We start from the raw sequence: 12,192 nt of genomic DNA on the forward strand, positions 1-12,192 counted from the left end.
AGCACTATAACGTATTTATACACCTATCATCGTACAGACTATTATACGTAGTTCCGAGTAATGTGCAGTGTAGTGTCGTACATGTCACAATTGGTGACTCCGGTAGGGCTGTATAGGTCACTGTGGTGACTTCGGCTGAGTGGGATGTTGAGCTTTAGAATCAGCCGTACATGACCATTGTAGGGTCTCTGGTTGATTTATTATTTCACCTAATTGATATTGATGCATTCTGATTATATTTTGGGCATGGCATATCATTTCTGAGATGTTATTACGATGGATTGTGATTTGAGCTCTTGATGATATATATATGTGTTTATATACTATTTTTCTGGGAAAGTATACAGGTTTTACGGTGAGGGGTTAGAAATGTTTTTAACGAAATGTTTTGGAAAATCTTTAGTTTTACTGACCCACTCATTTTGTTTTGCGCCCCTCCAGGTTCTAGTTAGCAGTTGGTGGCTCTCGAGGTCTTTTTTTTCCGGCATTCTGACAGACACTTGACATGTAGGACTCACCTGAGGGTGATGTACTTTTATTTTTGTCCTACTTGACTGCACTTAAACCTATGCTCTGAATTTATGTTTTTGTCCTACTTGACTGCACTTAAACCTATGCTCTGAATTTATGTGTTTATCTTAACTCGTCCTGTTATTCTAGTAGGTTGTTCTGCTAGAGTTGGTTTGAATTCCTTCTTATGTATGCTGTTGTTTCGCTTCCGTGTCGCACTTATGGTTACGTCACGCTCACGTGACGGCCAGCACACCTGGATCCTCTTGATCGGGGTGTGTCACATCACTCAGTATGAGAGTTGACCTAGTCAGACAACCTTACCAAAAAACGAATAAAAACGATAAGAATGAGGAAAACAAAAGAAGCCAACAAAATGAGGATAACCATAGTGACCAAACTTTGTCCCCATTATGCTCCATACCAAAATAAAAACAACCCCAATCATGCAAAAATTTGCATACCCTTGGAGATGGCAAAAGGCAGAAGGAGATAAAGAAGGTAGAATTCCATTGTTAATTGCAATGAAAGGCCACCCCAGGCACATGCAAATCCACCCTGGCCCGCTCCTTATCCTACACCCTCAAACTCGAGAAATTTTTCAGTGTGATATGAATACGATCATATGCACCAAATATTTATAATATAATTAGTTGAAAAAAAAATATATTTAAGTTTTTAACTAATTGTATTATATTATACTTGATGTACCTCAAAATTTTATCAACCTTTCCTAATATAAAGTTTCTCATTTTTTTTACAAGTAATGTTAAAGGAGAACAAAAAATAAAACTCTTTAACTCGAGTGCATAAGTAAGCACCTTAACAGAATCATTAAGAAAAAAGAAGAAGTTCAATATCATTTCGAACCAACGATATATTAATTTGTCATATGAATAATAAAAAAGTCAGTATTCAATATTTTAAGGTTGTTGTTAACTAAACATAAGAATAAAATAGTTAGAGTGGATTCTCGTAGGATTCCTTCGTAAAGATCCTGAATATCCTCTAATCATATTCGTTTATCATATATCGTGCGGTCAGTTTTTGTCAGGTATTGTTTATATTCAATTTTATATAAAAAAATTTACAATAATTTTTTATCACACAATGTACAATAAATGAATGTGATTTAAGAATTCCTAAAATTCCCAAAAAAAAATCTTACGAAGATCCTCACTCTAAAATAGTAGCTGCCTCAAATGCTCAATTACTTACATCATCATATGTTTATTGTGGGCTTAGACGTTCATACTTGTGCCTACTATACTGCAGCTGCTAAGATAAAACAAAATAACTTTCTTACTTGTTACTTGTGCTAAATTTATTATTGATTTTTTTTTTGTCAAATTATTATCGATTTATTCTATCCTATCAAAATAAGAAAAGTCCGAAGTGTAATAGAGACAAGTAAAAGAATGCCAAAATCTTGTAAATCACAGAAGTGATCTAATTGTTAGAAATAAATTTCAGGTTTGTATTTCACACGACACGTTTTGTATTCAATTTTAAGCATTGATGAATCATACGATAAAGACATGGAAAGTTGAAATGCCTCTATTAACCTTTTCAACCTTCAAAAGAATGGATTGTCGTTGAGAAGCCACTAATCCCTTGTCAAGAAAGACAAAGCCAACGTCATCTGAAACCAACTTGACAACGTAATAAAGTAGCCGTAATATGAATGGTTGCTATTTTTCAACCAGAAATAATTGCAGCCGCCGCAATGATTGATGCTTCCTGATAGGTTCCCATGTCAAGAGAACGCGTAGTCAACTCACCCGGGGCTGCCCCCCTCCCGGCACCCTATAAACCCAAAGGAAAGAGGAGGGAAAATCCTTAATATCTTGAATAATCACTATTTTATTTTAGTTTTATCTGATAACATAAATTAATCTTGATTATTATATAAAATTTTAAAAATTTTAACGAAAAACAGCCGGTATTGTTTACTTTAATAAAAAATTACATTTTTACATTAAAAAATCAATTCTAATACTATTCATTTTATCATTTATTTTATTTTTATTATTAAAATTCAAAATTTTCAAATAATTTTTATTAGTTTTCTTTAAATTTTTTGATGGTGTTGAGTATGCTGACCAGTTAAATTTTGTCATTAAGAACATCCAGTTGTGTTTAAAGTTTGTATTATTACTTGTCCAGTCAACCGTTTGCTCTGACCAGTTGGATTCACAGCACTTCCTTTTTCGCTTTCAGAGAAGAGAGAGAGAGAGGGAGAGGGAGGGAGAGAGAGCGGGTTTGTGTTATATTCCTTCAAAATCTTGTTAAATTTCAGGGCGTCATCTTAGAAACCTGAAGCTTTTCTTGGTCAATTCTCAGGTCTTTCAAGCTTTTGTTTTCTTTTTCAAAAGGGTGTCTTTGTAAGTAAGCTTAATCCTTTTTTCTTGGAATTTTGGTCAATATTTTTTCTAGGTTTGGAACTTTTGATTCATATTTTTGTTCACTATTGAAAGCTCGAAGCTTTGAATTTAATGGGTTATGAAGATTCAAGCCATATCTCTGCCTGGATATGGAGCTTTCTGTAGAAATAGAAATTAATCCTTTTGATTTGTTTTTTGGATTTTGGTCAATATTTCAGCAACTGGGTAATTCCTGAAATTAAGTTTTGACTTTTTGAGAAATTGGTTATTTGGGTTCAGATTATTTCTCTTTCTTTTGCTAGTTTTGAGCATTTTTCTGTGTTTGGAGAAATTGGGTAAATTTTGATATGATTTCTCCATAGGATTATGCAGTTTGTGGAGGAGAATTAGCCCGATTTCGGGTTCTCTTAATAGGGTGATTTGGGGTTCGTGAATTATTTATTTATAGCATTGTTAAGCTTAGACAGGACTGCATAGATTTTGGAAGCCATGGATAATGTCAATGAACTGTCATCATCCTTGAGCTTTGCCTCCTCCAATCTGTCAAATGGGTCTAGTAGTAACCATGCATCTGCCTCAGCCAGTTCCCCACCCGCGCCGAGTATTGAACATTACTTGAGTCTAAGCAAACTGAGCGATAATCTTGAGAGGCTGTTACTTGATCCTGAGTTTGACTACAGTGATGCTGAGATTGTTGTTGAGGGTAACACCGTGGGTGTCAATCGGTGTATATTGGCTTCCCGTAGTCAGTTTTTTCAGGAGCTTTTTAGGAAGGGGAGTGATGATTCGAACAAGGAAGGTAAACCGAGGTATCTCATGTCTGAATTGGTTCCAAACGGCGGGGTTGGCTATGAAGCCTTCAAGGTTTTCTTGAACTACTTGTACACTGGGAAGCTTAATCCATCCCCTCGAGAAGTGTCCACGTGCGTTGATGATGGTTGTCCGCATGATGCGTGCGGCCCTGCTATTAATTATGTTGTGGAATTGATGTATGCTTCTTCCACTTTCCAGATGAAGGAACTTGTTCAGCTTGTTCAGGTTTGTTCAAGCTTCCATTTCTAGTGTTTCTCTTCTGCAAATGATTGTTCCATTCAATTATTTGTGTTCTTATAAATATGAATGCAGGGCAAAGTTGTGACAGCTTTTTAAGTTGAATTGATTAGTTAAAATTGTCTGATTAAATTCATGCAGTAATAAGTACTGCTTTATATTAAAAGAAAATGCTTTAAGTTTAATCTTCATAGCACCTGCATTCAAGTTTGGTATGTATGATTGAAACTCCCAAATCGGCAAAGATTTTGATAGTTACGATCTAAAAACACTGCAAATTCAATTTTTCGTTCCGCAGAATTGATGAAACCTGGAATGTGATGATGAAATACTAGCATATGTGTATTAAGGTTGCCCTCTCCGTAGTTTTATCTTCTCTGGCAAATTATTTTCTGATAAAAATTGAAACCCTTGAGCAACTTTCTTTCTGTCAAATGTCCAATTCAGTGCTCTGGTGCGCAGTAGCTTGTGTCGCCTATAATTTCTTAGTCACGACATCTTTTATTGTTCTCAAAGGCTCTGAAGCTTCACAATTACTAAATGGGTACACCAACTGTTTGTTTTCTTCACCGGCCTACAGTTTCTTAATTATTTTCGGGTTTTCCACACTTTCTTTAGTTTCAACTTGTCTGGGAATACTGTATTCTTGTTTTGTTTATTAAAGGGGTTGTTCTTGCTTTTTACGGTGCTATACCTTTTACAACAAGAATGACTGCAATTTTTCTTGTAAGCTTTATTTGGTTTTCCTCTGTAGTTTTGGTAGGATGATAATGTCTAAATAATTTACAAAAGGATCCTTGTCCTTTGCTTGTTTGTGCTTTTTCTTTTTCAGTTGTTTTTAAAATCTTAGATTTGAACGTGTTCGCAAGCCTTCTCAAGTTTGAGATTTCAACACATTTAGTATAATCTACATATAGCACTGCAGATGTTAATTTTTCATCACCTTGTTTTCGGGGGAATCAGTCGCCTATCTGTTCTTTATTACGTTTAGTGGCATTTTTATTCAAGTAAACAGCAAGTTAGTAATGTTTATTTTAGGTTTCCCAACACTAGCCAAAGTTTGGGTGTTTTTATGCTGACGATTTCCACCAATTTATGCAGCGCCGTCTTTCAAACTTTGTGGAGAAAGCCCTTATTGAAGATGTAATACCAATTCTTAAAGCTGCCTTCCACTGCCAACTGAGCCAGCTGCTCTCACACTGCATCCAGAGGATAGCAAGGTCCGATCTTGACTACATGGCCATAGGGAAAGAGTTTCCGCATGAAGTTTCTAATGATATCAAATCGCTCCGTCTCAAATCTCACGAAAATGATGAATCAAGTATGATGGAAATTGAGTTGATAGAGGATAAGAGAATCAGGAGAATCCACAAGGCATTAGATTCTGATGACGTTGAACTAGTTGGACTTCTTCTCAAGGAATCTGATATTACGTTAGATGATGCTTATGCTCTCCACTATGCTGTTGCATACTGTGATCCTAAGGTTGTTAAGGAGGTTCTCAGTCTAGGCGAGGCTAACCTCAATCTTCGCAATTCCCGAGGGCATACTGTACTTCATGTGGCAGCCAGACGTAAGCTGCCAGCAGTGCTAGTTCCTCTTCTGGACAGGGGAGCCTCTGCCTTAGAAACTACTTCAGATGGTCAAACTCCTGTTGCAATTTGCCGGAGATTGACTAGACCAAAGGATTTTTTGGAGAACACAAAGCAGGGACAGGAATCTAACAAAGATCGATTATGCATCGAACTTCTAGAGAGAGAGATGCGGAGAAACTCAATCTCTGGGAACGTATCGATCATATCAGAGGTGATACCTGATGATTTGCACGTGAGGCTGGACTATCTAGAAAATAGAGGTGACCATTCTTAATTTTTAGATTAAATCACTCCCTTGGATTACATTATTGAGTTCAGACCATGGATTGTGAAAGTTTTATTAAGTAAAAAAAGTGAAAATTACTGGCACATTAAGCTGCCTAATTTTTAATGCCATCAAGACATATACGCTCAGTGAGTTTTTGACTCTTGTCGTTGAAAAAAATGACTAACAGCTTTGAGCTTTCATAAATTTGCAGTGGCATTTGCGCGGTTGTTGTTTCCTGCTGAGGCCAAGCTTGCTATGGAAATGGCTGATGCTCATTCCACATCAGTGTACACTGGCCTTGCGGCATCAAGAGGATCAAGTGGGAACTTACGAGAGGTTGATTTGAATGAAACACCCTCTGGACGAACCAAAAGACTACAAATAAGAATGCAAGCCCTTATTAAAACTGGTATGACCATTTTACCTCCGCGACATATATCCCAATCCTTCTGTGATTACATGTTTCCTAGACGAGTGTTATAATGTGTTTCAAACTTCAAGCGTTATTCCATGCCTAATCTCTTTGAAAATTACAAAATGCTTTCGATATGGTTTGTCATCTAACTTCCCTACTACCATGCTGAAGTTACTCCTAAAAGGATCAAGAGTCTTTGGAAAACTGTATTAAGTCTAAAGCTAGTTTAGCAAAGAGCATTCGTGATGATCTTGGGCCAATTAATAAGTTACAATGTTACATCAAATGGTGATGGCAGTGAAAATGGGGCGGCGTTTCTTCCCCAACTGCTCGGAAGTCCTTGATAAGTTTTTGGACGATGAGATGGACATGGCTGATTTCATCCTCGACAAGGGAACTCCGGAAGAGCAGAGAATCAAGAGGATGCGGTTCTTGGAACTTAAAGACGATGTACAGAAGGCATTTTGCAAGGACATGGCTGAAAATAACCGGTCGGTCTTATCAGCATCGTCGTCGTCGTCATCTTCTCCGAAGGACGGGGTAAATCACAAGGTAAGGAGAAGGTGTTGATTATATTTTTGTAGTAAGCTGTTAGATTTTCATAAACTTTAAGGTGTATCTTTCCTTCCACATGTATATTTGGGAGACTATTTTTCTGGCTCTCTCCTTATCAAACAGATATGAATCTGTAATTCATAGCTTAAGGTATTTGGCTTGTATATTGGTTATAAGAAATTCAGTGTTAACCTTTCCACGAAATAAAATTGTAACTCCAATTTTTCTTTACAAGGAATACTTAGGCCTGTTGATTCTTTGTACGACCCGTTAATCCGACATAAATTGACACGAAAATAACAGGTTAATCCGTTAACGATTCGAGTTGTTTTTGGGTCACTTGTTAAGAACTTGTTAACGAGTTGGATCGTTATCGGGTTAGATGTTAAGAATCTGACAAGATATCGTTCATTAGATCTAGACATTAGGTATGGTAATTTCTTGCATGACCTATTAACTCAACACGAAAAGACACGACCTGTTAATAAGTTGGATCATTATGGGATCACCCTAATATGAATTTGTCAAGATAACAGGTTTGACACGATTCATTAAGATAATTGATATAATATGAAAACGACACGAACATGACAAAACATGACTTGTTTCTAGACTTAGGAATACTCACGCGCGTATGTGCGATATTCCAATAAAGGGTTTAAGTGGAGTATCATTATGATACTGCTCATGCGCGTGTGAGCAATTTACCGTGACACAGGAAATGACAATTTATATATTATGGACAAGTGTTAAGTAATCCCATCCTAGATCATAGATCAATAAGAAGCTAATAATTAATCATGTAAACCAATTATGGAAGCAAAATTGAGCCTTACCCTCTCTAGGTGCACAAACAGTAATATGGAACCAGGTCGTTTTAGAATAAGAAATGCTAAAGGGATGAGAGAGTCCGTAAAAAATGGGGGTCTCTCAAAATGGGACACTCTCAAAAGTAGAATTCTCTATAAACTTTCTGTCATCTTATAATTTAACGTCGAGTAATGTTAGAGAGACTAAATTTATAGACTAAAATTTGTAAACTAAATGACGTGGAAGTTAATGATTGAATTATTACTTAAATATTGATAACATGCTCATTTTCTATTGATGACATATCATTTAGTTTGCAAATTTAATCTCCCTAGCATTACTCTTTAACATCATTGAGGTGGCAGAAAGTTTAGAGATAATCCTATTTTTAAGAGAGTTACCTTAATATTTGTCTTTTAAAGTATGCTTTAATCATGAGACAATGGACTGTCTTAGTGATTAAGACATTAACATACAATATTGCTAAATAATAAAAATAAATAAATAAAAATTCATGTACGAGACAAGTGATGTGGTTGACCTACTGGATTCAAGAATTGATCTTCGTTCAAAAGAAAATTTTGGATGATGGAACCCCAACTACGTTATCAATTCATTGAGGAGAAATTTTTATTTGTGACGGGAACACAAGTGATACACCACGCGTTTTACTTAATAGGAATTGTGGGAAATTTTATTTTTTAAGTTATTAACTTTTTAGCATACATATCCTACCATTTGTTTAGTAACACGTGATGTACCATCTCATATATCGATTACATTGAAAAATCTCTCCCATTTAAGGCGCCCTGTAATTTAATTCAACCCTTGATCCGAAAACTGCTATAATAAGACAATCCTATCTAAATTTCTAGATTTAAAAAAACGAAAGTCCAATTGTTATGAAGGGCCCATCAATTTTCCAATACTTCAATTTTAATATAAAAAAGAAAACTTCCCATTAAATACTTAAATTTGTTCGTTTCTTTGGTTCTGGAAGTTTCACATGAGAAGTTGCGTTGCCTTGCGCAGCGATTCATCAGCTTGCTTGGGCCCGAAGCCTGATTGGGTCTCTCGCCCGCTCCTCGTCGTCTCTTTTAACTCGCCACTGCTTTCTCACGTTTCTATCGTCCTTCTTTCCTTCTTTGCTCAACCCCCTCTGCCTACCCTTTCCAATTTTTCATCAACTTTTTCCACCAAAGGAGGCGTCTTTTGCTGATTGCTGCTCGAAATTCGACCTCGGTGTCGATTTTCGGAACGTTAGAGCAATTGGGTTGCTGGGATTTTGGTGCTTCTGAATGGCAATCCAATCGTACGACATGTTGCTGAAGAATTTCACACTCTCCAGCCCTTATGTTCCCTACACGTCGATGATTGTGGGTATTTTCGCTTGCAAATTGGTACGCCCTGCTTCTCTCGCTAAACCCTTTTGCTAATTGTTTCGATGGAAGCATGTAATGTGTAAATTTAGTCTCTTTTTCTTCAATTTTTGGTAATTTTTGTTGTTATTTTTTCAGGTTTATGATCTTAACCACTTGCTTAGTGCTGCTTACTTTAAGAGCTATTCCAACCTTTCAAAGATGCAACGCATTGAGTGGAATAATCGGTGATTTTTTTTCAGCCTAATCTAAATTCTTGCTGATTATTTTTCGGTTTTTGTTCATTCACTCATAACCCATGTGTGTTGTGTTTTGTTATGCTGATTCTGCAGGGCTATATCAACTATTCATGCCCTTTTTATCACTGCTATGTCATTGTACTTGGTATTTTGGTCAGATCTTTATTCTGATCAGGAGCTTAAAGCTTTCGTTACGCTGCAGAGTTCCCCACTGTCTACATTTGCATTGGGGGTAAGTTTTGGACATTTGCATGTTTAAGCTTCGAATATGCTACTGCTTTTCGATATTTCATGTTCAGACTTGGATTTGCTGTTAGTTTCGATTTGGGGTTTTCTTGCATGTTTGAAATTTCAAGTAATAATCAACTAAATTGATATCACTGGCAAATTGATGTGTAAGTGCATTCTAATTTTGAAGTCATACCAATAAGTTTAACCTCAATCGTATGATTAGAAATTTAGGCATTAGAGAAGCCAGTCATGCAAATAATACGTAATTCTAACAGACGCTATGCTGCCTTTTGGTGGTGTCATTGTGGCAGGTTTCAGTTGGGTACTTTCTTACTGACCTTGCGATGATCTTTTGGTTTTACCCTGCTCTAGGTGGAATGGAATATGTAAGTGCATTCTGGTTTGAATTGTTCGTCATCGGGATGAATTCTGTTACCGGTGTTGGACAAGCAGAACCTAATTTTACGAAGTGAATGACCTTGTCAATTTTATGGTGATCATATTAATCTTTCAGGTGGTTCATCATCTTCTTTCTATAACATCGGTAGCATATGCTATGTTGACTGGCGAGGGACAGCTTTATAACTACATGGTTCTTATCTCTGAGACAACTACCCCCGGTATCAACTTGAGATGGTATGCATTTCTTACTGGAAATCCATTTTCAAAATCTATGATTTCGTTCCTTACTGTTGATGCTTAGTATTGTTTTGATTGTGAAGGTATCTTGACACGACTGGAATGAAGAGGTCCAGAACATATTTGATTAATGGGGTTGTAATATTCATTGCTTGGTTGGTGAGTTAGATATATCTGTAATGTTTCTATGACTTCCATTGTGTTCCTTTTCTTTAATTTAATCTGCTGCATTGCGTTTACGAAGGGAAGACTTTTTGACAAATCTTTCTGGATTCGACTTTCCTCGTACCTTTGATCTTAGACATGCTTACGCATTTCTCTGTGCAGGTGGCGAGAATAGTCTTGTTCATGTATCTGTTCTACCATCTCTACCTGCACTATGAACAGGTGCGGAGCAGCTGGTCTGCTGACCTACAATGACTACATCTTAGAAGTTTAAGTTTCAAATTGATTATTTAATTAACATGCGATATGCAACTAGAAATATATTAAGCCTGCATGAACTTGTTTAACAGGTTAAACAAATGCACATAATTGGGAGACTCTTAGCTTTCGCAGTGCCACCAATGCTAGCGGTCATGAATGTGATGTGGTTTTGGAAGATTTTGAAGGGATTGAAGAAGACATTAGCAAAGAGGCAGTGAAAGATCTTATTGATGGGTGACGTTGGTTCAAGAAGCGACTGAAGGTCTAAAGCGATTTGCGGTTTATCTGGATGTATGATACGCCCATTCTTGTTTCTCTGTCCCCACTTCTAGCATGTAAATGGTTTCGAGACCGATAATGAATACGTTTAGGGGTTCTGATTCAATGTGAACCCAAAAATATAGCAGATGTTCGAGAACCCTTCTGTTTTTCTTAGTTCCGTGCTTGGGATGGAGCTTGAATTAGTATTTCGTTTTCATTTTTATCTCAGCATTGTGAGCCAGGGAAGGGACAAGCACTGGTGTACTTCGCACCACCTTGCCAGTCATGAACAGCAGCGCCTTTATGTCACGTGCTGGTAAAGAAGTGGCGGTATTCTGTCTGGAACCGCATATGTATATATAGTTCATATGTTATATTATAATACGTGGATGACCACATGAAAAATTTATTACTATTCACCCAAAGAAAAATCAGATGAGTTGTTATTATTCAACGAATGAAGTACTATTCATGCATAATATTTCACTATTTATTTGAGGAAAATTTGTAAAGTGAATAGTGTTGCTAATGTAATATTTTGCCTATAAGATGAGAACATATGGAGGAAGGAAGAGGAGAGAAGAAGAAGAAAGAGACGAGAGAATAACATACAAAGGAAAGAAAGAGGAGTTATGGAGGAAAGGAAGAGAAGAGGAAATAAGAGAGATGCGGAAGAAATCACCAGTAGCCAGGTTAGAGAGGAGAAAATAATGAGAGTTATTTTGTACTTCAATTATTTTAGATAATAAAAGAAAGTACTACTGTTGTTCCGAGGATGTAGACACACTTGCCAAACCTCGTAAACATTGTGTTTTATTTACTTTATTCTACTGTACACATATCGTCGATTTTACAAAATATTATCAGCACGAGAAGCTCTCGTGTCAATGGAAAGCACACGCCATAAATTCGGTGAAGCACTACCTACCTCTCATCTCTGTTAGTTGGAATCTCACAGATAAGAAAATATTTTCATTTCATCTTTATATCTATGTATGACTAATTTTCTTAAAGTAAATATACATTTGGTTATATAACTATTATCATTATTATTGGCAGAAAATCTGACAGCCATATAAACTGCCTTTGAACTCCAACTTGCTGACCTCGGAAGTGCCATCGTCGCAGATGTCTAAAACACCAACCCAGTTTCTAATTCCGCAGAAAACTAGACAACCATCTTATGAGTACCGAAACTCCTTTTTCAGTAGATCAGATCGAAATTGTTTCTTCACGAAAGTTGATCGGTATCCTCCTATCCATATCATACTAAAATTTGAGCTAAATCTAATGGTTTGATCTTCTCATAAGTTGCAGACACTACTCTTGACTCCAAAGCTTATGGGAACCGTTTTGACTTTTTCAAAATTCACCGGAGGAGGAACACCAATTGGGACTTGTTGATGCACAAAATCAGCAAGAACTTTGGT

At 36.6% G+C, this 12,192-nt stretch overlaps 2 protein-coding genes across 2 annotated transcripts; both read left to right on the plus strand.

The window, feature by feature from the left end:
* The first annotated feature begins 2,313 nt into the window (after nucleotides 1-2,313).
* LOC103411528 (BTB/POZ domain and ankyrin repeat-containing protein NPR1) lies at nucleotides 2,314-7,015 on the plus strand. The gene is made up of 4 exons (XM_008350154.4): nucleotides 2,314-3,932; nucleotides 5,046-5,799; nucleotides 6,019-6,216; nucleotides 6,521-7,015. The coding sequence occupies exons 1-4, from the start codon at nucleotides 3,384-3,386 to the stop codon at nucleotides 6,790-6,792; spliced, it is 1,773 nt and encodes a 590-aa protein (XP_008348376.3). The 5' UTR covers nucleotides 2,314-3,383; the 3' UTR covers nucleotides 6,793-7,015.
* Nucleotides 7,016-8,558: 1,543 nt separating this feature from the next.
* LOC103411498 (uncharacterized) lies at nucleotides 8,559-11,216 on the plus strand. The gene is made up of 8 exons (XM_008350132.4): nucleotides 8,559-8,987; nucleotides 9,105-9,193; nucleotides 9,299-9,437; nucleotides 9,748-9,822; nucleotides 9,951-10,072; nucleotides 10,159-10,234; nucleotides 10,403-10,462; nucleotides 10,591-11,216. The coding sequence occupies exons 1-8, from the start codon at nucleotides 8,886-8,888 to the stop codon at nucleotides 10,717-10,719; spliced, it is 792 nt and encodes a 263-aa protein (XP_008348354.1). The 5' UTR covers nucleotides 8,559-8,885; the 3' UTR covers nucleotides 10,720-11,216.
* Nucleotides 11,217-12,192: the final 976 nt, after the last annotated feature.

This window comes from Malus domestica, chromosome 09, assembly GCF_042453785.1.
Source record: "Malus domestica chromosome 09, GDT2T_hap1".
In the NCBI taxonomy this organism is placed as follows: Eukaryota; Viridiplantae; Streptophyta; class Magnoliopsida; order Rosales; family Rosaceae; genus Malus; species Malus domestica.